The following is a 26461-nucleotide window of genomic DNA, read 5'->3' as shown; positions in this document are numbered from 1 at the left end:
ACAAAAAGTCATTCTGTATTTCTAATATTTTTGAGTCAATTCCTGGAAATGATAAAAAACGTTAATGGCTTAACTGGATCCCAAGACGCACTGAGGACACATTGGGTGCATTCACACCCGACTTAAAGCTGTCCACTGTTGATCACTTGAGACATATGTTAATAGTCAGTGGAAACAAGGCCTGACAGACGATGTGTACTGACCTGCTATGCGGTCGGGGATGTAGACTGGGCTGGGGCTGGACAGGCGAGCGGGCAGCGTCATGCTCTGCAGGGCTGGAGTGCTGGGCTTGCTGGTGTCCTGACTCTGGCCCTTCTCGGTCTGTGTGCAGCTGTCCCTGCTGCCTGTCTTTGAGTGGCCTGCAGTCATCGGGGTGGAAGGAAGCACTGGTGATGGGGATGATGAGATCGACTCTGTCCTGAGAGACTCTGTGCGAAACTCGGAACCCAGCAGAACCCCTGAGGGAACATGAGAAGAGAGCAATGAACACAGCAGCACCGTAGTTACAAGTGACTGTACATCCCCAGTTCTCACAGAACTGTTCGGCTGCTGCTCTTATATGAGGTAATAGTCTGTGAGGACTGCTGGTTCTTACCCAGGCTGCCTTTCCAGCTGGTGTCCTTGCGTTCTTCGGTGATGGGCGAGCTGCTGAGGCCCAGGCTGTGAGAGAGCAGTCCTGAACCACTGGAGCCTGTGTTGGAGATTGACATCAGGGACTTGGAGGGCCTCATGGCAGACGGTGCGTCAGACTTGACGGGCTCTTTCCTGGAGCGCTGGTGAAGCACTTTGATCATAGCATCTTTCTCTATGATTTGGGCATGAAGATTCTTTATCCTGAATTAGGCAAAAAAACATTAGACAGAGCCAGCATGGAGAACAGAGAACAGTTACTGCTGGACAAGGAGACCATGAGAGCTACGTGACTGCTTTTATATCATATATTCATTTGGTTTGGACTACAGGAAAGAAATGACACATTGTCACCTTTTAGTTCTGGTCTCCTTCATGTTCATGCTGGCCTTTTACAAATATGAGTCAACATGAAGTCATATGGACTGACAGGTTACTCATTTCTCAAATGTTTTTTTGTGATCCTGCCTCATCAGAACTTCACAGGCATAGGAGGAGAGATCAAAGTAAAGAGATCAATTGGATTGTGTTAACTGGCTAACTTGTGTCAAGACGGTCTTCCAGGTTCGCTTTTTTAATGAGGAATACAGACTACCACTGTCTATTGTTGAGAGAGAAAGTTATTTCCTCACATGCAGGTACAGAACATATATGCTGTTTGGTTGGCTGTTGGCTGTAGTCTTTGCTGTGCGTTCATGTGCAACTTTCTGGCCGAAACACAGGCAACATCAGGGGACGCAGCAGGGCTGTTTGTCACCTCTAGTTCTCTGAAGTCAGTTTGGTGTGTCTGGGCCTTTATGTGTTTATCTATCTTCTTTGGTGTCAAAAAGGGCTCACGAAGACATAATGGATAATGAGCATTATACATTCAGACTGCAAATCTCAGCAGGCAGGTAGAACCAGCGTGACAAAGAGGCATCTAGTGCTGTAATATTACTGTGTGATCACTAAAATTAGAATCCAGTTTACTGTAAAGGAGGCTTTTACATATGAGGAATTTGTACTTTTTATGTAAAGTGCCAACTTACACAACATACCTCTTTAAACCTTTCAAGGTAAAATGAATATTTACAGGGCTGTTATTTAGACTCCATGCATTTATATTTACAAGCCCTGGTCTCAGGAAGGCTGCATGTACAGTACAGGCCAAAAGTTTGGACACACCTTCTCATTCAATGCGTTTTCTTTATTTTCATGACTATTTACATTGTAGATTCTCACTGAAGGCATCAAAACTATGAATGAACACATGTGGAGTTATGTACTTAACAAAAAAAGGTGAAATAACTGAAAACATGTTTTATATTTAGTTTCTTCAAAATAGCCACCCTTTGCTCTGATTACTGCTTTGCACACTCTTGGCATTCTCTCCATGAGCTTCAAGAGGTAGTCACCTGAAATGGTTTCCACTTCACAGGTGTGCCTTATCAGGGTTAATTAGTGGAATTTCTTGCTTTATCAATGGGGTTGGGACCATCAGTTGTGTTGTGCAGAAGTCAGGTTAATACACAGCCGACAGCCCTATTGGACAACTGTTCAAATTCATATTATGGCAAGAACCAATCAGCTAACTAAAGAAAAACGAGTGGCCATCATTACTTTAAGAAATGAAGGTCAGTCAGTCCGGAAAATTGCAAAAACTTTAAATGTGTCCCCAAGTGGAGTCGCAAAAACCATCAAGCGCTACAACCAAACTGGCACACATGAGGACCGACCCAGGAAAGGAAGACCAAGAGTCACCTCTGCTTCTGAGGATAAGTTCATCCGAGTCACCAGCCTCAGAAATCGCAAGTTAACAGCAGCTCAGATCAGAGACCAGATGAATGCCACACAGAGTTCTAGCAGCAGACCCATCTCTAGAACAACTGTTAAGAGGAGACTGCGCGAATCAGGCCTTCATGGTCAAATAGCTGCTAGGAAACCACTGCTAAGGAGAGGCAACAAGCAGAAGAGATTGTTTGGGCCAAGAAACACAAGGAATGGACATTAGACCAGTGGAAATCTGTGCTTTGGTCTGATGAGTCCAAATTTGAGATCTTTGGTTCCAACCGCCGTGTCTTTGTGAGACGCAGAAAAGGTGAACGGATGGATTCCACATGCCTGGTTCCCACAGTGAAGCATGGAGGAGGAGGTGTGATGGTGTGGGGGTGTTTTGCTGGTGACACTGTTGGGGATTTATTCAAAATTGAAGGCACACTGAACCAGCATGGCTACCACAGCATCCTGCAGCGACATGCCATCCCATCCGGTTTGCGTTTAGTTGGACGATCATTTATTTTTCAACAGGACAATGACCCCAAACACACCTCCAGGCTGTGTAAGGGCTATTTGACCAAGAAGGAGAGTGATGGAGTGCTGCGGCAGATGACCTGGCCTCCACAGTCACCGGACCTGAACCCAATCGAGATGGTTTGGGGTGAGCTGGACCGCAGAGTGAAGGCAAAGGGGCCAACAAGTGCTAAACACCTCTGGGAACTCCTTCAAGACTGTTGGAAAACCATTTCAGGTGACTACCTCTTGAAGCTCATGGAGAGAATGCCAAGAGTGTGCAAAGCAGTAATCAGAGCAAAGGGTGGCTATTTTGAAGAAACTAGAATATAAAACATGTTTTCAGTTATTTCACCTTTTTTTGTTAAGTACATAACTCCACATGTGTTCATTCATAGTTTTGATGCCTTCAGTGAGAATCTACAATGTAAATAGTCATGAAAATAAAGAAAACCCATTGAATGAGAAGGTGTGTCCAAACTTTTGGCCTGTACTGTATGTGGGGAGTGCCTTACCTGCTTTCCATGTCCAGACAGCGCCGATTGGCCATGAGGATCTCCTCTTCTTCCTTCTGGATTCGAGCCTCTACCGACGTGTCATAGCTGCTGCTGGGAGAATGGCTTATTACTACTGCAGATGTGTCCCTGCAAAACAAGACAGAACCTGGAGTTCAAAAGTGGTTCACCCACAGCACTTAACACGAACTTGCTGACCTGTTCTAAACACTTGTCTCACTGTGGGATACTATATCCGTACACCAGGGCATTTACAGTGCATGCAAAATATAATTAAAAAATACAATAATGACAAAATAAATATGATAAAATATAAAAGCCTTTCAATGCAGGAACACACAAGTTATTGCTGCTGAATGCTGAAACTACTAAAACACAAACTGGAAAGACCATTTAAAGACAGCAGTACCACCACAGCAGAGTTGATGAACAAATGCAATGAGCTGCAGTTCATTTAATGACCACTAGGTGGTAGACACTTCATTGTAAGTTTGTAGGAAACATCAGACCCCTGTGGCTGCAGTTTGCTGGGCTTGAACTCAGTTTAGGCTTCATTTCATTGCTCAAACCTGAATTTGAATTTTTAATCGATTAAGGTTCCCTCAGAAACTAAATGTCTTCGACTTTGTGAATCTTCAGCAACCATAACAACAAAAATCAGAATAAGTTGCTGATGTTCTAGTTATTAATAAACATATGACAGACATGAGAGTCAACGGCACAGAGTATGAAATCAATAACTGTAATGCACGAGTACCTCTGAGTGGCGACAGAGGCAGCAGCGTCCAGGGCAAACTGCCTCATCACGCTCTCCTCCAAGTACTTCTGCTCCCATTTGGTCATATCGGCCTCCAGAGCCAGAATCCGCTCCTCCTTCTCCCTCAGGTGCTCCATCAGTGCTGTGGCGTTGTACTCTGATGGGACTGCCCCACTGTTCTGAGTTCCTCCCTGACGCTGGGAGGGATGAAGGAGACAAGAAGAAGGGGGGAAAGAATGAGGGGGCCAGAACACAGAAGAGGGACTCTGTCATTTGTGGATTTAAAATTAATACGGCACTAGCTTCCAAATGTAGTCATTTTGTGTTAGGGCAGCATTAGATTTAAGCAGTTACTAGTGGATTACCAAAACAGACTGAGGGGAATTCTGTATACAGTTCATAAATACATAAATTCACTGCCAAATAAATCAATAAATAGTATTAGCATGGGCAGGGGCATCAGCCACAGTGATGGTCTCTTTATCTGTTGATAGTCTATATGATGGTCAGTCAGCACAGGCCTGACTGAAGTGTTACCTGCTGCATACGTAGCGACTCCAGCTCTCTCTCCAGTCTGGTACGGAGTCGATGCTCGAGTTGTTCTCTCTTCTCACAGGCAGCTTGGAGCTGAGCCAGGGCCTGCTGCATCCTCTCCACCTTCTCCACGTACACCTGCTTCTTCTTCAACTGCACAGAGAGAAAGAGAGATGGCAAGATTTACACCATCATAACTCTGCTATGCTAATTCACCTTCACACAGGACCAAATAGCCAACTCCACATATCAAACACATCAGGGACATGGTCTTATATCTCAGGAATTAGAAAATGATGCATTCACCCCTGTTGTCAGTGAAGTTATTATAAGGTTCAAGTTATTTCAAGACTGGGAAATCTCAAAAACGTCCTAAGTCATAGTGGTTCAGCAGGAACAGCTATCACATAACCAGTATACTTGTTCCTTTGATGACCAAATCTGGACAAAAGCATGTTTCCGTGCAGCAAATATCCACAGACAGTCTATTCAAGGAGCTCCAAAAAACATCACATTCTTTTTATTAATAATCCTTTAAGGCCCAGACACACCAAACAAACATCAGAGAACTAGTGGTGACAAAGGCCGACTGTTGGGTCACCTCAAATCACCTGTGTCTTGGCCAAAAAGTTGCACTTGAACAAACCACAAGGACTACGGGCAATGGCCAACACATACGTCCTGTGCCTGCATGACAGGAAATGACTCTCCATAGCACCAGGTGGTGGGAGTCCAAAGAACAAAGGATTTACAGTGGGCTGGCGAACAATTACACCAACAATTATGAATCATTTCTGCTAAAGAGCTCAATGGCTTAAAAAATAGCCTTTCCTAAAATAATCTCCCCTTCTTGACTTGAGTCATTTGTTTACTTTCCTCACTTCCATTTCTCCTCTCATGTGCTGAGCTGAACTGTCAGTCAGAGTGACTTCTCTCAGTGACAGGTTACTCTGGCTCTGCTGCTGATTTAGTAGGCTGAATCAGCTGACTAGAGCTGACTAGTACCAACAGTGTGGGACACAACGCAAAAAATGAAGCGACAGATGCTCACCGTTAGCTTGACATTGACTGACTGTCAACTGCCTGCTTGGTCTGTAAGGGCCATCAGAGGTTTGGTTTAAGAGATATTACTGATGTAACAGAAATCTACTACAATATTGAGTTTTCCTTTATTAAAAAAATCTTTTCAGCTGAAACATAAAATGAACATATACTTAAAGGCTCAGTATGATCTGGAGAAAGATTATGATGATGATGATTGATTGGTTGTTGAGTCTCATTCCCATGTCATCAAATACCGATGCTTTGGGTTGGTAGTCGGATCGAACTGCCAACCCAAAGCATGAGTATTTGACGACCTGAGAATGAGACTCTACAATCAACTATCTCTTTTACACATCTGTCACACTTGCAGACATGAGCGGATATTTGCTTATTACAGATAGATTGCACTGCTGTACATGTTGACACATATCAAAAAAGAAATACGAACACATTTATGCATTCATATGACTGACTTTTTTTATTTATCTTTTAGTTTTATTTGGTTTTATTAGATACTAATGAGTAACTCAATTTACTGTGAAGTTAACTGTCTTTTATATTTACTGGTACTGTCATTTTTTATGTGAGAGCCATGTTAAACTGTAAAATAATCTGCCTCATTACATGCTATCTGTAAGATTATACATATATATAAACTCTAATAAGCAAATGTTGGTAATCATTAATCTATATATAGTTACCTGGTACACTTTTTTGAATGACTGTGGTGGAAAGATCTGCCCTGATGACACGTTTTTGAAGATCCATCAGCACAGTATCATTAAACTGTTGAGTGTCCAAACAAACACAAACCTGCTGGACAGATTACAGATGACACTCCTCTCGTGCTCACAGCACTTAATCCAGGTTTTGTGTCCCTAAAGTCTCTCCTATCACTCTGAACTGCAGCCTTACCTCAGCAGACTGATTTAGAGTGACTGAGCGACTATCTGCAAAAGCAGGAAAAGAAAGAAAAAGGGTGGAGAGAATATAGGAGAGGAGGACAGAGCTGAGAGGAGCTGAGAGAAGGCAGGCGAAGGGCCCAGACTCTGAAGGCTCTTTCAGTTTTTTTTTCAGGAGAAAAGCTTGCAGCTCTTTTGTTCTGACAACAAGCAGGCGTTGTGTGTCAGAGGCCAGCTTTGGCTCGGGCTCTGGCCTGTTTCCTGTCCTGTGCGGGACCTCCGTTATACCACTCACTTTTACTTTGACCTCCAAATAAAGTGGTTTAGATAACTGTGATTAATTGCTGGTTTGTTTATAACCTGTTTGTAACCTCATGTGTCATGGAGTGACAAATATATTTGGAGATTTTTAGTTTTTATCAAGGTGTGGCAGTTGTGTAAAACTGTATGTTTAAGATGTTTAAAGTATGTTTTTTTTCTCTCTTCTGTGCATCACAGGACTGAATGTTTTATGTCTCCAGCCAAAGTGTTCACAGCGTGTGTCAACTGCACCAGTATCACAGATTTCTAGTGCATTTGATGAATAAGCCAGACGTCAATACGTGAAAGTCATGAGAAGACAAATTTACCAAACACTCTACGTTAGATGTTGAGATTGAGAGCAGTCAGTTTATTTCATTCTGCAGCTGTTCCCATCCACAGCCACCAGGGGACACGACAGCATGCAGCACATCCGCTAAGTCAAACAGACACTGGTGTCAGATAGCAGGCCGACACCAGGCCAGAACACTGAGAGATTTTCCTCTAAAGTAAAACATCGGTAACCAGGAGACACAAGCTACTCGCCAAGAATCAAAACAAACAATAAAGTGACCTGATTTTCAGCTTTTCTTCACACAGAGCAGGCGAGTGTGCTTCAGTCTTTAAAACCAAAGAATTAGATGACAAAGCAGCCTTACAGAGCACCAAGTATCCACAGGTATAAACAAGCTAGATTTAAGGCTTTTAAAGATATTTTTAATACCATTTAAATGAAATTTAAGAGCGACCTTAGTATGAATGAAATAAATTCTTTTCAAGTAAACACATTGATGTCAGTTAAACATGAACAAAAAGGTAAAATGACACTAACTGCTATTAGCACAAAGAAAATAAACTAATGAGCAGGCTGGCTAACGATGCAGACATACTGCATGATCTAAATGCATAGAGGGGTGAAAATAAGGGCTTTGTGCACATATAGGTGTTGTGTCAAAGTCTGTCAAAAATACTTCAGTAAATGTGTATTTAAGATATTTTAAGACATTTTAAGCACCCACAGCCAACCTGGAGCAGTTGGTGTTAACATGCACATGCTACTTTTGCTCTCAGCTTGGAATTACTGTTTACCTGGATCTCACGTGTGGTCACGCACCTGTTTACGTTCCACAGTCTGCAGCCAACCAAAGGTTTCATTAACTTTCGGCTATTTCATTTTACCAAGGAGCTCACCAGGTCCAAGCAAGTCTGATGGGAGTTTTATTGCAGGTCACTACTGAGTTTTAATCATCTCACTACAGAAATCTTTCTGTCAGGAGTTAAGGTGCCAACTATGAACCACAATGTCCTCAGTTAGAGTTCAAACGATTCATTTTCTTAGAGGGGCTCTATGCTAAATTCAGAGTGTATGAGTTGTCTGCACACGGTTCTTAACATGGAAGTGGCTGAACCAGCTGCTAGCAGCTAATGGTGCTAACTCCATAACCAGCACCAAACAACAACAACAACAGTGCTGACAGAGCTAATGGTGTTAACCTGGGGGAAACCAGCCACTCCAAGTTGCAGTGGCCAGGTTGTGTGGCGAGTGTGTTGTAAGCTCTCACCGCTGTCTGTCTCTCCTCTGAGAAAGGCAGTAAAACACCATGCACCACAGACGACAGAAAAATGCAAGAGACTCTCACTCTGAACTGAAATGAAAGGAGTGCCCATAACTTCAGTAAATAACATAAATAAACAGCCTCACACTGCATTTTACTGCCGTTAATGGTGTGTGGTGTTTCACTGCGGACGGGGCTTAACCCATTCCTCTTACACACAAGAGAACTGTGCAGAGTGGAGAAGAGATGGAGAGTTGGAGAGTGACCAAAGGCTGCACTAGTTGCGTTACTGTGCATGAAAGCTTTGCGAGTCAAATCATAAAACAAAGGAATGGATCAGGCTCTATATAGCCCAATATAGCTGATCGTGAAGCAATAATAAAAGCCTTGATATGCTCTGATAGCAATATCTTAGATCATATCAGGACAACAAACCACAGAGAAGCTTAGATTACAACATACACAGAGGTAGTGTGACTTTATTCTCTGCTTTGGACGCCATTTGTCCACTACATCTTTACATGGCACATAGTGATTTGCTGCTGTGTTAATGCTCTAGAACCTTTAATTTTATCTCAATAAAATAGTTATTATTGTTATTGTTATTATGGATTTATAGTCGATACAAGGAGTCCCGCCATAGATACCTGCAGCAGAAGTTCTGATCTATATTTTACTCCCTTCAATCTCTACCAGCATCAGAAACTACTAGCAGAAAACAACCAATCCAGTGTTTGCCATCTCCATCGCCATATTAGCCCTGACAAGTATTTATACTTATATTTTTCAGGAAGTGTGTCAGCTACAGTGTAGCCTGAAGTGCAGCTACATGTGTATGCTCCATAGTTACGCCATAACACAATTCTATCAATCAACTTTTACGGTCCTTGTGACAGCCTTCCTCTAACAGCTTCACAGCTGAGACTCTTTCTGCCATCTATGAAAGAAGAATCTGTCGTCTTTATTCTAAAACTTCAGATACAGTCAGTAACATATGACTGGCCTGAGATGTCGATGCTGCTGTTCACTGTTAAGATTCTGTGTCTTGTTTAATTAAAATATCATGGCGGGAATCGCTTTGTGAAATGTTTCATGTACTGACTCATCACATTCAGGGAAGCTGTTTGCTGCTTGGTTGTCCCACCTCAGCTCCACCTGGGCTTCTATATTTAAATCAGGATTTCTGGTTCTAATAATGCCAATAAGCAACAAACCCAAATCCAACAAACAGGATCAAAACCAGTATGACTGATAGGTGAAGCTCTTACCTCCTCCTCCAGCTTAACCACTTTAGCCTGGGCGTTGTTGAGTGCCTGGTCTCTGATCTCGATGTGTCTCCTCTGGTCCTCTGTGGTGGAGCGCAGCGCGTTCAGCTCCATCTCCAGCTTCTCCTTTTCACGAAGTGTCTCTTTGTCTTTAACACATTCACAAACACAATGTCTTAACTGCATGCACACAATAGATCACTCAGATTACATTTCAATCCCTGTACAGTTTAAAATGTTTCAGAAATCGATTTGAGAACTTTCTGATGTTTTGTGTTTTTTCAGAAATATTCAGTAAGATGGATGATAAAGTTGTCCAGACTGACACCGTGCCTAAGGAATGCTGGGGGTGGCATGTTAAATGTCCCAGGCTGTGTGTGAGTGTGTGTGTGTGTGGTACTCACTCTGTGTAAGCAGCTGGGAGATGGTTTTGCGGTTGTCTTCTGATCCCTCACACTCTTTAGCAGCAAGCTGCTTATTGGCCGTCTCCATGCGCTCTTTAAAACAACATCACACAACACACAAATGCTCAGAGTGGACAAACACACAAAAATAAAGATTGTTCTCTCAAAGCACATCTGTGTGAGTTTCCAGTAACGTTTCTTCATTACTTGCCATGATAATATTAAAATTACTTGCATATAAAAGGTATAGAAAATTTCAGCGTACTGTGATTTTGTTGTAAGCTTTAATCTCATTCGGTAGTTTTACATGTAGATAATGTGTCCGTTTGTAACCATAAAACTATTTTACATTAACAAACCTCCACTGCATGTGAGGGATTTTATTTTGAAGGTGCAGTCGTGATGTTGTTTGGAGCTGGAAGGTGTTCAAGATTCAAGATGTTTATTGTCACTCCAGTTATACAAGTACAATCGTGTTAAATACTTTTGCTGGGAGGCTCCACTCAAGAAAAATGTTAAATAGTAAATATAAAAGACTTTAAAACAAACACACACACGCACGCACGCACGCACGCACGCACGCACGCACGCACGCACGCACGCACACACACACACACACACACACACTTATTTATTTATTTATTTATTTATTTATTTATTTTTGTTCTCTGACTCCTTTCTGCCCATCTCACTCACACATGGATGGTTGCTCAGTAAATCACAAAAAAGTGTGTAGTGTGTAGGATTTAGGAGCATCTATTCACAGAAATGAAATCTAACTAGGTTTAACTAGGTTTTAATTAGTGTATAATCACGTAAAACTAAGAATCTTATGTTTTTGTTACCCGAAAAAGAGTCACTTATGTCTACATTCAAAGCGGGTCCTCTTCCAAGGAGTCCACCCTGTTGATCTACAGTAGCCCGGAACGCACAAACCAAACATTGACTCTAGATACGGCCATTCACCTTTTCGCATCAGCCACAGTAGTTCTCCTACACACTTGGGACACTAGAGAAGTTTTAGTTGGTTGCAATCTTCAACCCCACCACTAGGTGTCACTATAATCTGCACACCAGACCTTTAAACAATAGTTTTGAAGTCATTACTCAGAGCTGAGATGCAGGACAAGTTCAGCTATGAGCAAGAGTGCTTAGTTTGAAGTTATCTGATTTACTGAATACTTGTTCTCATTAACTGAGTAAAAATACAAAAAAAAACAACAAAAAGTTTGACCTTTGTGTGTTAAGGTCACAAATTATTATCTGACTTTTGTTTTCGTAAAGGAGCTATATGTAAGAAATCTAAAGCAAATAGTCATAAAATCCTCCGAATATGTCACAGAGACTAAGGAATAATTTTTTTTATGGTCCGCAAATCATGTTTATGTTTTGAATTTGTGTTTTGGCCTGTTGCGCCACCCACCGCCGTCTACCAGTCACACAGTCAGTAGAGTCTCAGCATCAGTTACAGTTACGACTGAGCTACAGTAGCACAGCAAGCAGCATTAGCAGTGTCCCAGTACATAGCATTAGCAGCCGGCTCCTCATGAGCTGTATCCCGGCAGCAGCGTTAGCAGCAGAGAAGCCGGACTTGCTCGAATGGCGACACAGCCCTGCCACGGCAGCCGCCCGTGGGCAAACAAATCAGTCTCCAGCGTGCCGCTGTCCAGCAACCTCGAATCTGTAGGGGAGGGGGGGCAGATACGACTTGCGGCAGTATTTTGAATTTGAGTGCAGTAACCGTTTTGGCCACATTCTTACATACAGCGCCTTTAATGAAATGATGATTAAAATAAAAGCTGGAGCCCTGATTAAAATAAAAATGAAACTTGTTTAAGATGCTCTTGATGTTCTGGTTTTGCTTTTTATTTTGCATATTCTATCAAATCCATGACTTATGTGAGATCATTGATCCCAAACATTGGTCGGTTCATTGTGGAGGATGTGACAGCTGCAGCAAAAGTACACATGAAAGCAGCTCTACTCTATACATCTACTCATCTATACATCTTCAGAGTTCTTTGCTTTTTTTCAAAATCTCCAAAATACAACTACAGTGAATATTTGTTGACCATTGACCCCCCAAAGCAAACCCCTAATGTTGCAGTTACAATTTACATCCAATTTACAAACATGGATGCTTCACACACATCTTCTCTCTGGCAGCACAGAAGATCTATACAATCAACACAGTTTCAAGATGAACACCAAAGATTAGTGTCACCGATTCAGTATCTGACCAAATGTCTCCACTTCCTGTCCTGAGATATGACTTTAAGTAATGGCCAGAAAATTGTTTTTGCAGAACATTATGATGTCACAGTGAAGGTGACCCTTGACCTTTGGATATAAATTGTCATAATTTCACCATTATATCTTATTAGACATTTATGTAAAATTTTGTCATAATTTGCATGAGAATTCCCGAATCATGGCCAAAAACATGTTTTGTGAGGTCACACTGATTTTTGACCTTCGACCAACAAATTCTAATCAGTCCATCTCTGACTCAGTGTGGATGTTTGTGCCAAATTTGAAGAAATTCTTCTCAGGTGTTCTCGAGATATCACACTCAAAAGAGTGGGACATATGTCAGTGTCTATGGATAGAGAGACGGACAGACAGCCTCAAAACATAATGCCTTTAAGCTTGAGTATCACCGGTGCAGAGGCATAAAAACGACAGGTTCTGAGCTTTATCTTGATGCATAATTTGTGGGGGAAGCTGCCACACTGGGCTTTTGTCTCGCTACTCCATCACTACACATGACGCCTCCTAATGTTCTCTCAGCCCACTGCGCGCTGACTCAGCGGGGCCATGAGAATATAGCCATCACTTTTCAATAATGTGCAGTAAATGAAACGGCTAGTTAGTGAAATCAGAGTCCTATGTTGCAAACAGAGTGGGTACTTTTATCTTGTGGCCATCACAATGATATGAATCAGTTTAAAAAAACATAATGCAACCTGGGACCCATTAGACTAAGCGAACAGCTTACCTGGCTTGGAACAATAAACTCTGGACTGTCTGATTGAGGTGTGAATACACTATGATGCACTAGTACTGTTTTGTTTTGCTTCATGTATGCTCGTTTGTCTATGTGTAGGTTTTTGTTTTTGTTTTCTCTCAACGTGATCTCTTTATTTTGGCTGTTGTTAGTCTCCAGTATCCTTTTATCTATTAATTTATTTATTTTTCTGCACATAACTGCAACTTGAGATGACAACGTATGTTACTGTCTTGTGTATTCATGGATAATCTCAATAAATAAAGTTTTTAAAAAAAAAAACATAATGCACAAACATGTCATTTTTTCCTAAATAATAATGAGCAACTATGGGTAGAATAAAATAATACATTGCATTTTTGTGCTTTCTTATATAAGGTATTTGGATTCTGGTGCAGCTTTTTTTCTCCTGTAAGTGTCACACAGATTAGTTTGCTGTGTAGATACAGCTACTTGAACTCATTCTGTCATCAGTCTGTCCCACAAATACAGCACAAGCAGCACATGTAGCCTACAACTGCAGGACATAGCTAAAAAGATACTGAGAAAGAAAGGAATGGGATAGTGAGTGTTATGAATGTTTCACAAGAAAATAAACCTTTCACTTTTGATAAAATAGCCTAAATCAACTATTTTTAATAAAATATGCATGTGCATTTAAACTCAGTGAAACTATGGTATTTTTCTATCATCATCTGTTATAACAATGGCATGCCAACAAACCTCCCAATAAGCTTTTTAGTGGTGACTGCAGTGGATTTTTTTTCTTATATTGGCACACTGAACCCATCACCCCTCTCCCCAATACATTTTTTCAATTTCTGCTAAAAACAAAGCATACCGGAGGCTGGTTCCACTGCAATCTGCAGTCAGTTGCAGACGGACTGTAATACCTAAAGTAATTACATAGTTATTGCACCTCCATGCTCTCTCACCTCGGAGGTCCCTGTTGAAGTCATGCAGCCGGCGCACCTCCAGCTCCAGTTTGTTCCTCATGGTTTTCTCTAGGGCCTCCCTCTTGGAGGAGGACTTGGCGAGGTTTTCATAAGCCTCTGACACCAGCTGGATCTCTGTTTCCAACTGCCCACAGACACACAGGGAATAAAGTCAAACACAGTGGAGACAGGGACAGCAAAGTAGATGCATTAAATTTTTATCCAAATGTTGTATAAAAAAAATTTCACTGCTGGATATCCATATTCACACCTAACTACTGACTTCGGTCAAAACTGGTTTCATCTTAACACTATTTACAGCCTCAGCTTCAAAAAGGTCAGCTCTTTCCTGGTCACCCTGCCAAGTCACTATGTTTGGGCTTAAAAGACTAAGAATTAAAAGTCAAACAGAAAACAACTAAAGCACAAAAAAAAGATCACAAGCAACAAAATTTGTTGTCCAAACAAAATTGTTAAGTGAATTATTGTTAATTCAATTCAACTTAACTTAAACTGTTACCCCACCTTTCTTTTGCACACTGCTTTGCACTGCAAAATATGTCATCAACATCTCCATGATGAGCAACCCACGTGCAAAAACACCAACAGAGTCAAAGTGAATTTACATGATAGTTGTAGTGCTGAAATATCGGACACAGATGGCATGTCTCTCATGCAGCTCTTTTTTCCACTCTACTTCGTAAAATCAAAAATGTGTCAACAGCGTTATTTCAAAATTTGTCATAGTTTGTAAGAACATGTGTTATTGGCCTTTAGGTAGCGTACATGTATTAGCTTCACATTTAGCAGTTGCTTTTGTTCTGCTGAAGTCTCAAATTAGCCTCAGCTGAACTTTAGAATGCAATGACAGCAATTAAATCCCCTTGCTGTGTACATATGGGCGATGAGCATTCTTTTCAGATAGTCCTGATCAAATTTTAACCTATCCTTTAATGCTGTTCTGTAGAAAAGCTGTAACTAACATTTTTTTTTTTTATTTTCAGTTAATCTGTTAGTTGTTTGGTCTATTAAATGTCAGAAAATAATGAAAAATGTCTATGAGTGTTTTCAAAAGTCTGGGATGAGATCCGCAAAAGTCTTATAAAAAGGTTTATCCACAACCCAAAGATATTCAGTTTACTGTCACAGTCACAGAAGAGTAACACAATCATTTAAGAAGCTGCAATAAGAGAATTTAGATTTTTTTCCTGTTAAAAAATGTATTCGAACGGATTCATCAATTATCAGATTAGTTGTTGACTGACTTAATGGTTGACAACTAAGCCATTAATTGTTGGAGCTATGCTTCTCTTCTGCAGTGAATGTTACCTTGTGCAACTTTGTGACCTTCTCGCGGCAGGCCTCCATTTCTTGCCTCAGCATCCTATTCTCCTCCGTCAGCATATCCACCATCTGGTGGGCGCGTGCCATCATAGCAAAGGACTCCCCCTGTACGTGGGAGTAGGAGTGCGGGTGGGGCAAATGTCCTGCCTGGACTGGCAGCTGGGGCTGGGGAGGTCCCTGGAACTGCTGTTGCTGCTGCTGCTGTTGCTGTTGTTGTTGTTGTTGTTGTTGTTGTTGCTGCTGTTGCTGTTGTTGCTGTTGTTGCTGTTGATACTGATGGTGCTGCTGCTGCATCCTTGGGGTGGAGCCATAGGGGTCATGAGGGAAACCATAACCTCTTTGTGGTGTTGGGTGCATGGGCCCCAATGGGAAGGGCTCACCTGCTTGGTGGGAGCCAGGACCCTGTGGACTACGGGGCCCTGTGCCAGGGTAGGGCTCTCCCTGGCTCTGGGGGTGCTGGTGAGGGAAGGAGGGATGGGAGGAGTGGGAAGCACTGAGCACGCTGCTTAGGGTGGAAGACTGGGTGCGGGACAAGGAGCCCACGGAGGTGACGGAGGAGGTGGGACTGTGCTGATGAAGGGGCCTCTGGAAGTGAGCTGAACCCTCCTTACTGGACCTGAGGAGAGATCAACGGCGTGATTACACAATTCTCAACCTCAGCAGGTGTCTCATGTCGATGTACAGAATCCTGAATATGTTCCAAGTGTTACAGGCTGACCATTTGGTTTTTATTCATTTAACTCTAAGAGGGAACAGCTGGCTAAAATGAACCACGGATGCTTTTTCTCTGTTTACTGATAGAGAGACAAGTGTTTGGTGTGTCTTTGGCCATAAAATGCCCCATATTGACAATCCTTAATAATCTAGGCACTCTGCAGAGTGCAGATTGCTGACTCCTGTGAGGGAGTGGATGTGGCACAGCAGAGGACAGAGTGATATAGCTATTGAGAGAGGACAGACACATTGTGGGGAAGAGTGGCATGACTTAGAAGCAAGTGTTTGAGCCAAATCTAAACTAAAAGCCGAGCAAGTTTAAATCCATTTTGATTTACATCTGTTTTAAGTCATAGCAAGCTTTTAGCGGAGTGAAGAATTCCTGAGCTGCATCACACTCTACAACAACGAAGACTACTAAGAAGAATTAACCCCTCTCTGCTCTCCCCACTTAAAGAACACAGAACTGCCCTCTATTTTGGACATTAACTTTTCTCTCAGCCTGGACTCTCCCCTGTTCAGCAACTACTCCTGTCTCATCAAATTGAGACCCAACTCCCCATATGCACATACGCTCTCACACATGGACCCTTCAGTTTCAGCACCTTTCTTTAGGACATTTGGACCACTGACACTTGTATAGGAGACTCTGATATAACTAAGAACTATGTCAGAATAATTAATGGGAAATTGTAACTCTTTGTTCAGATTAAATGTTTTTCTTTTGAAATGTGAATGGACTTAAGTGTACACAGACATGGTTTTGAGATTTTGTTAAGATTAGATTGATTTCTTTTGTCTGAATTTTTGTTTAAAATTGTTTTGAAGAGAATGAAATACGATCTGCTTTAAACTACATTTCACCTCCTTATCATCACTCTAATGAGGTTATCCCTTAAATGTTCTTAACACCCTTTATTTACTTTGAAGTGTGTTAGGCCTTAAGTGCACCCGAGTTATTAATGCCATACTTAACTGTGTGTCTGGTGCCCAAATTTATTAATGATTGTACCTTCAGGCTTTACATTAATAAGTAAATGGATAAAAGCAAGGCTAAAGATCATTGCAGCAGGCAATCAAGCAGCTTAATTTAGACCTTGGCATAGTGCAATGACTGCTAGAGAAGCAAACAAAGACCTGGTATGAAATTATAACTTGATCTCTTCAGTTGCCATGTGTACAAGTACCTCTGAGACCACCTATGCCTACTATCAAATAAATGTAAACCTGATGTTCATATTTGGCCTGGCTGTGAAAGTTGTAACAACATAACTTGTACATAACTAAATAGAAGCAAGCATGACATGGATTTTTCAAAGCCTATCTGTGAATTACATATTCAACTGGGTTGCTACTGATGACTCTTTTCATCATCAATTAATAATTTCGTCAATAAAATGTCCTTTATACACAGTCTACTTTCATGATGTCTATGATAAGGATGACAGCATCAGTGCCCACTTGGATGCTCCTTTGGTAATAAAATGACATCTGCAGTGCCCTACCAGTGGAAAAACGTGATAATGTGCCCTCTAGTGGAAAACGTGATGATGTGCCCCCTAGGATGGCCTTCCAGTGGAAAAATGTGATAATGTGCCCCCTAGTGGAGAAAACGTGATAATGTGCCCTCTAGTGGAAAACATGATGATGTGCACCCTAGGGTGCCCTTCCAGTTGAGAAACCGTGATAACGTGCCCTCTAGGGTGCCCCTCCAGTTGAGAAACCGTGATAGCGTGCCCTCTAAGACGTTCCCTTCAAGTAGAGAAAACGTGATAATGTACCCTCCAGTGGAGAAAATGTAATAATGTGACCTACAGTGGAGAAAACATTACAATGTGCCCTCTAGTGGAGAAAATGTCATTATGTGTCCTTTAGGGGGTCCTTACAGTGGGGAAAACGTGATAATGTGAACTATAGTGGAGTAAACAGAAAAAAGAAGTTCACCTCCTGGGGCTGCCGAGGTGCCCTTGAGCAAGGCACCAAACCCCCCAACCGCTCGGGGCGCCTCACCAAGGGCAGCCCCCACACTCTGACATCTCTCCACTTTGTGCATGTATAGGTCCTGTTTGTGCATGCATGTGTTGAATTTCTCCTCAGGGGATTAATAAAGTAAATAAACGTAAACTTAAAAACTTAAACTTAAACATTATAATGTGCCCTCTAGTGGACAAAACTTGATCATGCGCCCTCTCAAGTACACCTTAAAGTGGAAAAATGTGATAATGTGTCCTCTAAGATGCCCTTACAGTAAAGAAAATGTGACAGTGTGCTTTCTAGAGGAGAAAACAGGATAAGGTACCCTATAAGGTGCCACTTTGAGTGGAGAAAACATGATGCAGTGCCATGTAGGCTACCCTAGATGCTAGAAAACTTTGGGTGTGCTAGTGTCTCACCTAGTCTCTATATACAGACTCTACATTCAGTGAATGTAGAGTCTGTAGGCAAACCCCGGAGATCTTGCCTCCGGAAGAAGAGCTGAAGAGCCCTGGTTTCCGGTGCTAGGCTGTTTGTAGTCCGCATGATATTGACCAATAAGGTCTGAGCCAGCTGCAGTTGTTGCCAGGTTAAACGTTCCGTGCGGTGAACTAACGAGGCGGAACATAATTGGTGTCACTGAAAAATCTGAATCCATCGCAATGGTTCAGCATATTTACTTATATATAAAGGGAAGTCAGAAACGGAAATTCGCCTCCTCAAACCGGAATGCCAAAAGATCGGGGGTCTGCCCCCAGAGGCTGTATCGCCATCTGCCGGAAGTCAGACGCCAAATACAGCCGATGGGTTCCGAGAATGGTGTCTCACCGTATACAGTTTGTGCCCTTTCTAATTTTTTTCACCCCTGCCAACGTCTGCCATTGTCAATGTTTTTGACAGTGTCATAGAGGCGGTTATTCACTTGTTTTAGTATTGAGGTCCTGCTTAGTGGTAGTGTTGTACTGGACTGCATTACATTGAGAGGTGTTTCTCATATTCTGCCTGACTCATACATGAGTGGTGGCAAATGGGAAGGAAAAAAATTAGGAATACCACTAAGTAGAATGAAGTCCGGTACAACACCACTATGATTAGACATGAAGGAATGTATGATTTGGTTACTGTCATAGTTTGGTATTTTGAGAGGCCTCGTAGTCCTTGTAAGAAGGCTCTTAGTGTCTGGGGGTTAAGATAACATGAGGACCTTGATGGTGTTCCCAAGCCCAATGGTAAACAGTCTGGACACACACTGTTTTTCCTCTTCCCTGGTGGTGTGATTATCCGTGATTCTGTATGAGGTGGGACATACTGTATAAAGCTGAGCAAATGTTTTTGGTATATCTGTGTCTATCCATATGAGCTGTACCAAGATATCAGAAATATCTGATTTGTGTTATAGTAAACTTATATGTTCAAGTAAGGACAACTGAGGTCAATCAAGTTTGTTCTATTTCATCTAAGTGAAGACTGACCTGAAGTACAAGTTCTCCATCAACCACAGAAGCAGCTGATCAGGAATGTCCACAGATGGTCTTGGAATATGAACCATATGACCTCCTGCCCATGCCTTAAATCCATCTAATATACACACCTAAACTGCTGCAGCAACAGATGCACAACTAAATATTACAGCTGGGTATCAAACCTCAGTACTTTGCATTCCATATTAAAATGTACACAGGGGGACATGTCCACTGCACTTTTTCATAAGGAAGTATTCAATGGACCCCTCCACTCTTTACAGTGCAAAAACTAACATTATATTAAAAAAGGGAGAAACTTAATGCACCAGTCCCCCACCCACAATTTAATCACTTTTGCATATTTTGCTGTTACGACCATCCATTATATGAAAGGGACAAAAAAAAATTATTAAATAATAAAACAAAAAAAAAAAGTATTTTATTCTATCTCAATGCCCCCCACCACCTTTGAAATTTCTGCCACTGTACAGAAAGCAGTGATACACTGATTTTTACACTGTAAAATGTCGAGCTCACTACATATCTTGATCACTATACTTTCATAGCCACAATTATAGCATCCTCATCAAAATGCTTCAGGGGAAAAAAAGCTAATATCACTTTTTTTTTTTTTTTTTTTTTTTTTTTACAATCTGAGATATCACTAAAGTATTGTTCCAAACAATGGCTGTCTCTCAGGAGAGACACAAGAGAGACGTCCACCAGTGAGTGTTTAAAACAGTGAAAGAGATTTCATGCTACTGTGGTTAATTTCTGACAATGTGTTAAATGAATGCAATTTAACATAAATGACCTTTATATCAGTCTGATTCATCTTGCGTGCTTATTGAGCGGAACCTGTTTTTGAGTAAGGTGGGAAAACACCAGCTGTCAACTGGCTTTTTTGCGGAGCAAACATTCCTGCCTTTAGCCCTCAAAGGAACGTCATCAAAGCCAAGTATATCATGTCCTGACTTGTCCTGCGCTGATGATTTAAATTCTACAGTATTCATGGCTGTTTGAATCTGGTTCCTCTGAGGTAAACAGACTCGTGTGAAACAGGCCCGACGGGATTCCTCCTCACCAGTTGGAAAAACGCTATTGGGAAACCATGAAAAGTTCTCACATATCATCTTTTTAAATGTGTGTTTTTATTCTTTTCAACTTGCTTATCAAGAAAATTAAAAGCATTCTGTTTCTCACATTTTGTCCTCGTCATTGTTAGAGCTGCATGATAATGAGGAAAATATGTGATATGAGATAACGCTGTTGAATATTGCGATATCATTGTTAGTTGCCATAAAGAAACAGATATTAAAGTGTACTCAGTTCTTGACTCAGACTTGCACAGTACATGTGCGTGTATATTTACATTTACTTTACTTGGGTCTTGAGGAGCTGCAGTGTTTATTGATGGACAAAATGAAACCTACACTATTCAATTAATACCAATCGACAACTTCTCTGTTAATTTCTACTTTGTTCTGATCGCCAACACCTATCTGCTCTGAGCTCCCCCAACGTCTCTCTCATGCTCTGTCACACACTCGCTACACACTGAGCTATTCCCCAAAGGACTTTTATAACACCAGTTATTATTCTCAACCCAGTCGGATGTTTTTCTCAGGGGCGCAATGAATAAGCAGAGGGACATCTCAGAGAGTAGAGCAGTCATACCAACGTCGCTCGCTCAGTTTCTCAGGTACTGGCCAGATTGGGCAGATAACTGATTGAGTTTACCGACTCAACGTAACTTTTCACCGGCCCCAGGCCATCGGGCAATCCTTATTGTTGGGCCCTGCCTAAAGGTGGGGGCTCTCTGATTGGCCAAAGAGTAAAAAGTATGGCATGTATCAGACAAAATAGCACTTACAGACAGAATGCCACGTAGTTCCAGTATTTAAAGTGCATATCACAGTCTTTCGCAATGTGTTTAACATGCAAGATAACATTACAGGAATGATTAAAAAACAATACATTGCGCATCCCCATGGAAACAAACCCTGTGGCAGCTTTTACATCTCACTGAACATGGAACTTCACATGAACCTGTATGTGTGTGTGTGGATCCATATCAATCTGACACTGTTTGGGAATCATTTGAGTTCATAAGTTGGAGAAGTCAAAATAGAGCTGTGTGATAATCACGGGAAGGCAATAATGAATGTGTGTCTTTGTGGATAATCTCAAGCTCAGCGCTTTTCTCATTTTTCCACATAATTTGTGTGGTCATTTACTTGCTGTAGTTGCTGTGGAAACCTCTCAGATGACTTGGTATGGAGACACAAACTAAATAACAAAAGATTGAATATTTATGCCACTAAAAAGGCTTTTTAACATTTAAAATTTCTGTAAAAAATGTGTTTAAAAATTGCTAATTTATTAATGATCTCCCCTGAGATCGTTCCGCTTATGAAGGCCAGAGGTCCAAATGGCTCTCCTGCAGTTGGCATTGATTCTAAGTGTTGCTCAAGCACAGTTTATTCTCTCTTGTATTGCTCATTGTTTCTCGCTTCATGATGATGTAAAACTATTCAACAGTTACGCTTACTGTAAGTAACCACCCAAACAAACGTGTGACTCACTTAGCAATGGAATGTAAAACAAATACAAAGAGTCTTATGGACAAACAGACAGTGTCTGCATACAGCACAGTTATGAAATACTATAAACAGCATGTAATACTGTATTGAGCACAGCTCTTTGAATGCCTGCATGCAAGTGAACAAACTGTTTAAACTCTTTTTAGCAACCGTGAATTATTCTGAGAGTTTTTTCCAGCTAAATTTATCTGTGATATTCATTTGCACATCAGCAAATACACACTGATTTTAAGATTTAATTTAACATCTGTTTCTGTGGTTTTGGTCTCGACACATCTCTGCATGATGCACAGACAGACATACCTTGTTGTATTCATCTTAATTATCATGGCTCAGCTCCTGTATCATAGTTTGACAGAGCTCTGAAGATGATGTGACAGTGCAGTGTCCTGGTTGTGTGTGTTCAACACGTATGGGTGACGGGCAGGTTACTGTAATTTTTAACATTCTTTTTAGCAGCTACAATCATGTATTATAAGGATGTAGGAATATTTGTACAACAACACCTAACTAAATTTTTTGCTAAACCGCAAAATGCTGGGCCAGCACTATGTACAGGAGAGTCTGTCAGTAAGTGAGTGAGTGAGTGAGTGAGTGAGTGAGTGATGAAATTACATCATTGGTCAGAGAGAGTGAAGACATGAGTGTTTTGTGTTTCTCCATTGGCTATTGCTCTTTTGAAATTATTAGGCACTGACAGTCTTGTTTTAAGTTCTGGGGGGGGGGGCTTTTGTTTCCAGCTGTTCTGTTTCTGACTGCTGTTTATTCATCCCGAATCTATCCCACACTACGATAGCCACCGATGGCTGCCAGTCAGCGGGGACAGATGTGCACCTCCTCAGAAATGTAACTACACATCATGGCAATGCAGAACTCCTGTTTATTTTAGTGAACTGAAAACCATTTCCCTCAGTGGAAACAAAGATTCAATTTACTTTTATTTGACACAAATTGTTAAGCTAATAAAACCCACACAAAATAGCATCTGATGTCCTGTATGTGACTTATCCTGGCTTCATGTGAGTAGTGGAAAAGTCTACTAGCTGCTAGGCTAATTTATGCAATGGGAGAGGTCATAGGTTCATGCTAATAATGTTGGCATGTTGTATGAGTGGGGAAAACTTGTCTGGTATAAGACAATCGTTTTATTGTTGGTGATCTCGTGAGAGACAAATTTTGTGCTTTTGTTTAATATTGTCACTGTAGAATGCCCCAGAAATGAGTCCTAAAATCCGGAAATGAGTTAGCATTTTTGCACTTCTGGTTCCCTTGTCTCAAGGTCAATGGATTTTTTTGAATGGGTTTTTGGTTAGATGCCTGAAATAAGGTCTGTAGTTAACTCAAGCTTAAGAGACTTTCACGCTTTTCTACAACATAAAATTTGTCAGTAAATAGCACAGTCGTGAATTTGTTAAAAGTGTCAAATAAAAGACAGTTGCTGACAAGCGGCTAAATGAGACTTCCGAACGTCATCAGGCTGAACATGGCTTTACAGCATCCTTCTGGTAGGGATGTTAAATCACGTGACTGCAGTGTAGTTCATTTATAAGCTAACATTAGTTTTTTATGTCTGGCGATTGCATTTTGGCTTCAAAAATTAAAAAAGAAGTGTTTGTGAAAATTGTCTTGCGGGAAAAAAAACATTTAAGTATCATAAGCTTTTGTTCGCCACAGTTTATTTTCTGCAATAATCCAAAATCCAGTGGAAAAATCCCATAGGCTTTATGATGAGGGAACCAGAGCAGGCTAACTTTCATGACTACAGAAAAATGTCATCCCTGGAGCACTCTAGTAAGCTATGTTTTGTATGTATCTTAGGTGTATTAGTTGAATTAATCAAACTTTACTGCACTTCACAAAAACTCAACACAGCTACATGGAAACTGCACTGCCAGCTAGTCATTTTGGAGGTGTGATTGCAAAGCGACACAGACATACTACCACACAAATATAAATTGTGGTACAGATGCTGACAATGGCGTTGGCTGCTTGTACAGGCCACAGTGTAGGCTCTTTGTAGAGCCTATGTATGACTTCAGCCTTTACATCACCGACCGGAACTGAACAGAGGAGGGTTATGGTAAATTGAGCAAAAAAGAGCTGATCAGTGGGTACAGGTTCAAAAGAAGCAGGTCTCATCTGCTGTGCAAGTGTGTCTAAGTGTATTGTACTTCATTTTAAGATGTATTTACATGAATGTTTTGGCTGGACTGTGAATGTTGCCAGTTCCTGTTTCAAATTAAAAGCCATTGTTTCATACACGGTCTAGCCACGGTCTTTGTATATTCTAAAAATGTATTACTCAAGTATCTTAAAGTGTGTACATGTTTGTTGGTAAAGGGCTGTGAGTGCAGGTGTTCTTTACCTGAAGGAGCCATATTCAGGTGGGGGCTGGTATCGGACGTGGAGCACCTCCCGTGAGTGCTCCCTCCCTCTCTGCTCCTGGTAGAAGTGGCCTGCAGGTTCCTGCTGCTTGGTAGGCGAGCCCATTCCTTTGAAGGGGTAGTCTGGAGGCGGGCCGCGATGCTGCGGCTTGTAGTAGTCGCCCGGTGGCCCAGGTGGGGGCAGCTGGGGGGACAGGGGGGCGCTGGTGACAGGAGCGTGGGCCTTCACGCCGCTGGTGGCCAGAGAGAGTTGCATGAGTCGTTCGCTGAGAGACCGAACGTGTCCTTGTTTCAGATCCTTCAGCCCATCGTCCTGGTGCACCCTCCCAGTGCCGCTCACTCGCTGCACCGTGGGGCGACCCTCAGTGCGCACCTTGGCGTTAGTCACACCAGTGACGTAGAAGGCAGTGCCCACCGAGGCGGGTAGAGGAGGCTGCTGGGGTTGATTGTTCTGCTGCTGAGGCTGAGGAGGAGGACCATGGCCACGGAAATATTGTGACTGCACTTTGGCTTCTTCGTACGTAGGGAGGTCCTCAGGGTTCGGGCACTGCCCTTGGCTGCTCCCACCACCTCCGCTGCTGCCTCCTCCTCCACCTCCAGTCCCTAAACCTCCTCCCCCTCCACTGCTCCCACCCCCTCCTCCCACTCTGCTGGAGCCCAGCTTCTCCAGGCCGTTGTCTGTCTGCAGCTCCTGTCCCTGGGGCTCCTGACGGGCAATGTGGGGAGTCATGGAGTGGTCATCAGAGGGGCCTACCTGTCCCTGTCCCGAGTAACCTCCTCCACCTCCTGCCCCTGGTCCCCCTCCTCCTTGTTGTTGCTGTTGTTGTTGTTGCTGTTGTTGCAGCACGTAATTCCGGTTCATCTGCTCCTGCAGGAGGCGCTGCAGGACGGTGCTGCCACCACCTCCTACACTGTTGCTGCTGTTGGACGACTCCTCAGCTGCTGCCCTCATCTCTGCCTCACGCTGGCTACGCACCTCATGGAAGGACAAGCTCCGCCCACGGTCAATACTCCCTGAGAGAAGGAGGAGAAAGTGGAAAGAGGAAGAGGAAGCAGTGGGACAAAGAGCTGAGAATTAGAGTTTTATAATGGTGAAGGATGTGAAGTAAAGAGAAACAATCCATGAGAGTGACTAAAAAAACACAAAGAGTGAGTTTATCACAAAATTACAGGGGACAAAGACAGGACAAAAGGGACAGAAAGCATTAAGGTCAAAGATGCACATGGACCATCCACCACCATCCCTGACCCCTTATAGAACGAGACTGGAGGAAGAACCATTTCTCAAAAACTTGAGGAGACAAACCATCAGCAAAACCCTGAAGCCTCAAACCCAAACAACACACCAACAACACAAAAATCAACCATTTAAACCAAAGAACGAAGACTGTGACTGCTGTGTGACAACCTAACATGGATCCTGATAAGATTTACTGACATTTTCAACTTAACTATTGTTTGCTTGGCCATTGGGAGACTGAAAAGAAAAGGTCTCAATGCAGCTACACAAAGTAGCAGAAAACAGATCAGCATTGTTTGAACTACAATAACTGTGGTCTGATGACTAAACAATGGCTACAGTATCTGTGGATTGTACTAATGGAAAATGCTTACAGGGCAAAGACCTTTTTGGTTGGTAAAGAACAAGAGTAGAAACTTCACATTACATGATGTTACATAAACTTTTAAGTGTCACAGGATCAAAAGGAAAACTTCAAGCACTAGCCTGAAGCATCTCAACAATGTGACTTCTGTAAAATCTGCACTTAACTCACTACTTCACCACTAATGCTCCAAGTAATGTTTTTTTTTAGATAATTAACAATTTTCATGTGATCTATAAAATGGCAAGAACCAGTGAA

General features: G+C 42.0%; 1 protein-coding gene across 4 annotated transcripts in view; it reads right to left on the bottom strand.

Moving 5' to 3' along the window:
* amot (angiomotin) overlaps positions 1–26461 on the bottom strand; it is a 52163-nt gene that overhangs the window by 7009 nt on the left and 18693 nt on the right. For all 4 annotated transcript variants that reach the window (XM_033644683.2, XM_078172222.1, XM_033644690.2 and 1 more), the window contains 10 exons: positions 24581–25613; positions 15447–16077; positions 14118–14262; positions 10176–10268; positions 9775–9920; positions 4708–4857; positions 4171–4367; positions 3414–3542; positions 596–834; positions 204–458 (listed from right to left, as the gene is read on the bottom strand). In XM_033644683.2, coding sequence (XP_033500574.1) covers positions 204–458; positions 596–834; positions 3414–3542; positions 4171–4367; positions 4708–4857; positions 9775–9920; positions 10176–10268; positions 14118–14262; positions 15447–16077; positions 24581–25613 — 3018 coding nt within the window. The remainder of the gene's footprint in view (positions 1–203; positions 459–595; positions 835–3413; positions 3543–4170; positions 4368–4707; positions 4858–9774; positions 9921–10175; positions 10269–14117; positions 14263–15446; positions 16078–24580; positions 25614–26461) is intronic.

This window comes from Epinephelus lanceolatus, chromosome 11, assembly GCF_041903045.1.
Source record: "Epinephelus lanceolatus isolate andai-2023 chromosome 11, ASM4190304v1, whole genome shotgun sequence".
Taxonomy (NCBI): Eukaryota; Metazoa; Chordata; class Actinopteri; order Perciformes; family Serranidae; genus Epinephelus; species Epinephelus lanceolatus.
This window is presented reverse-complemented; position numbering and strand designations above follow the sequence as displayed.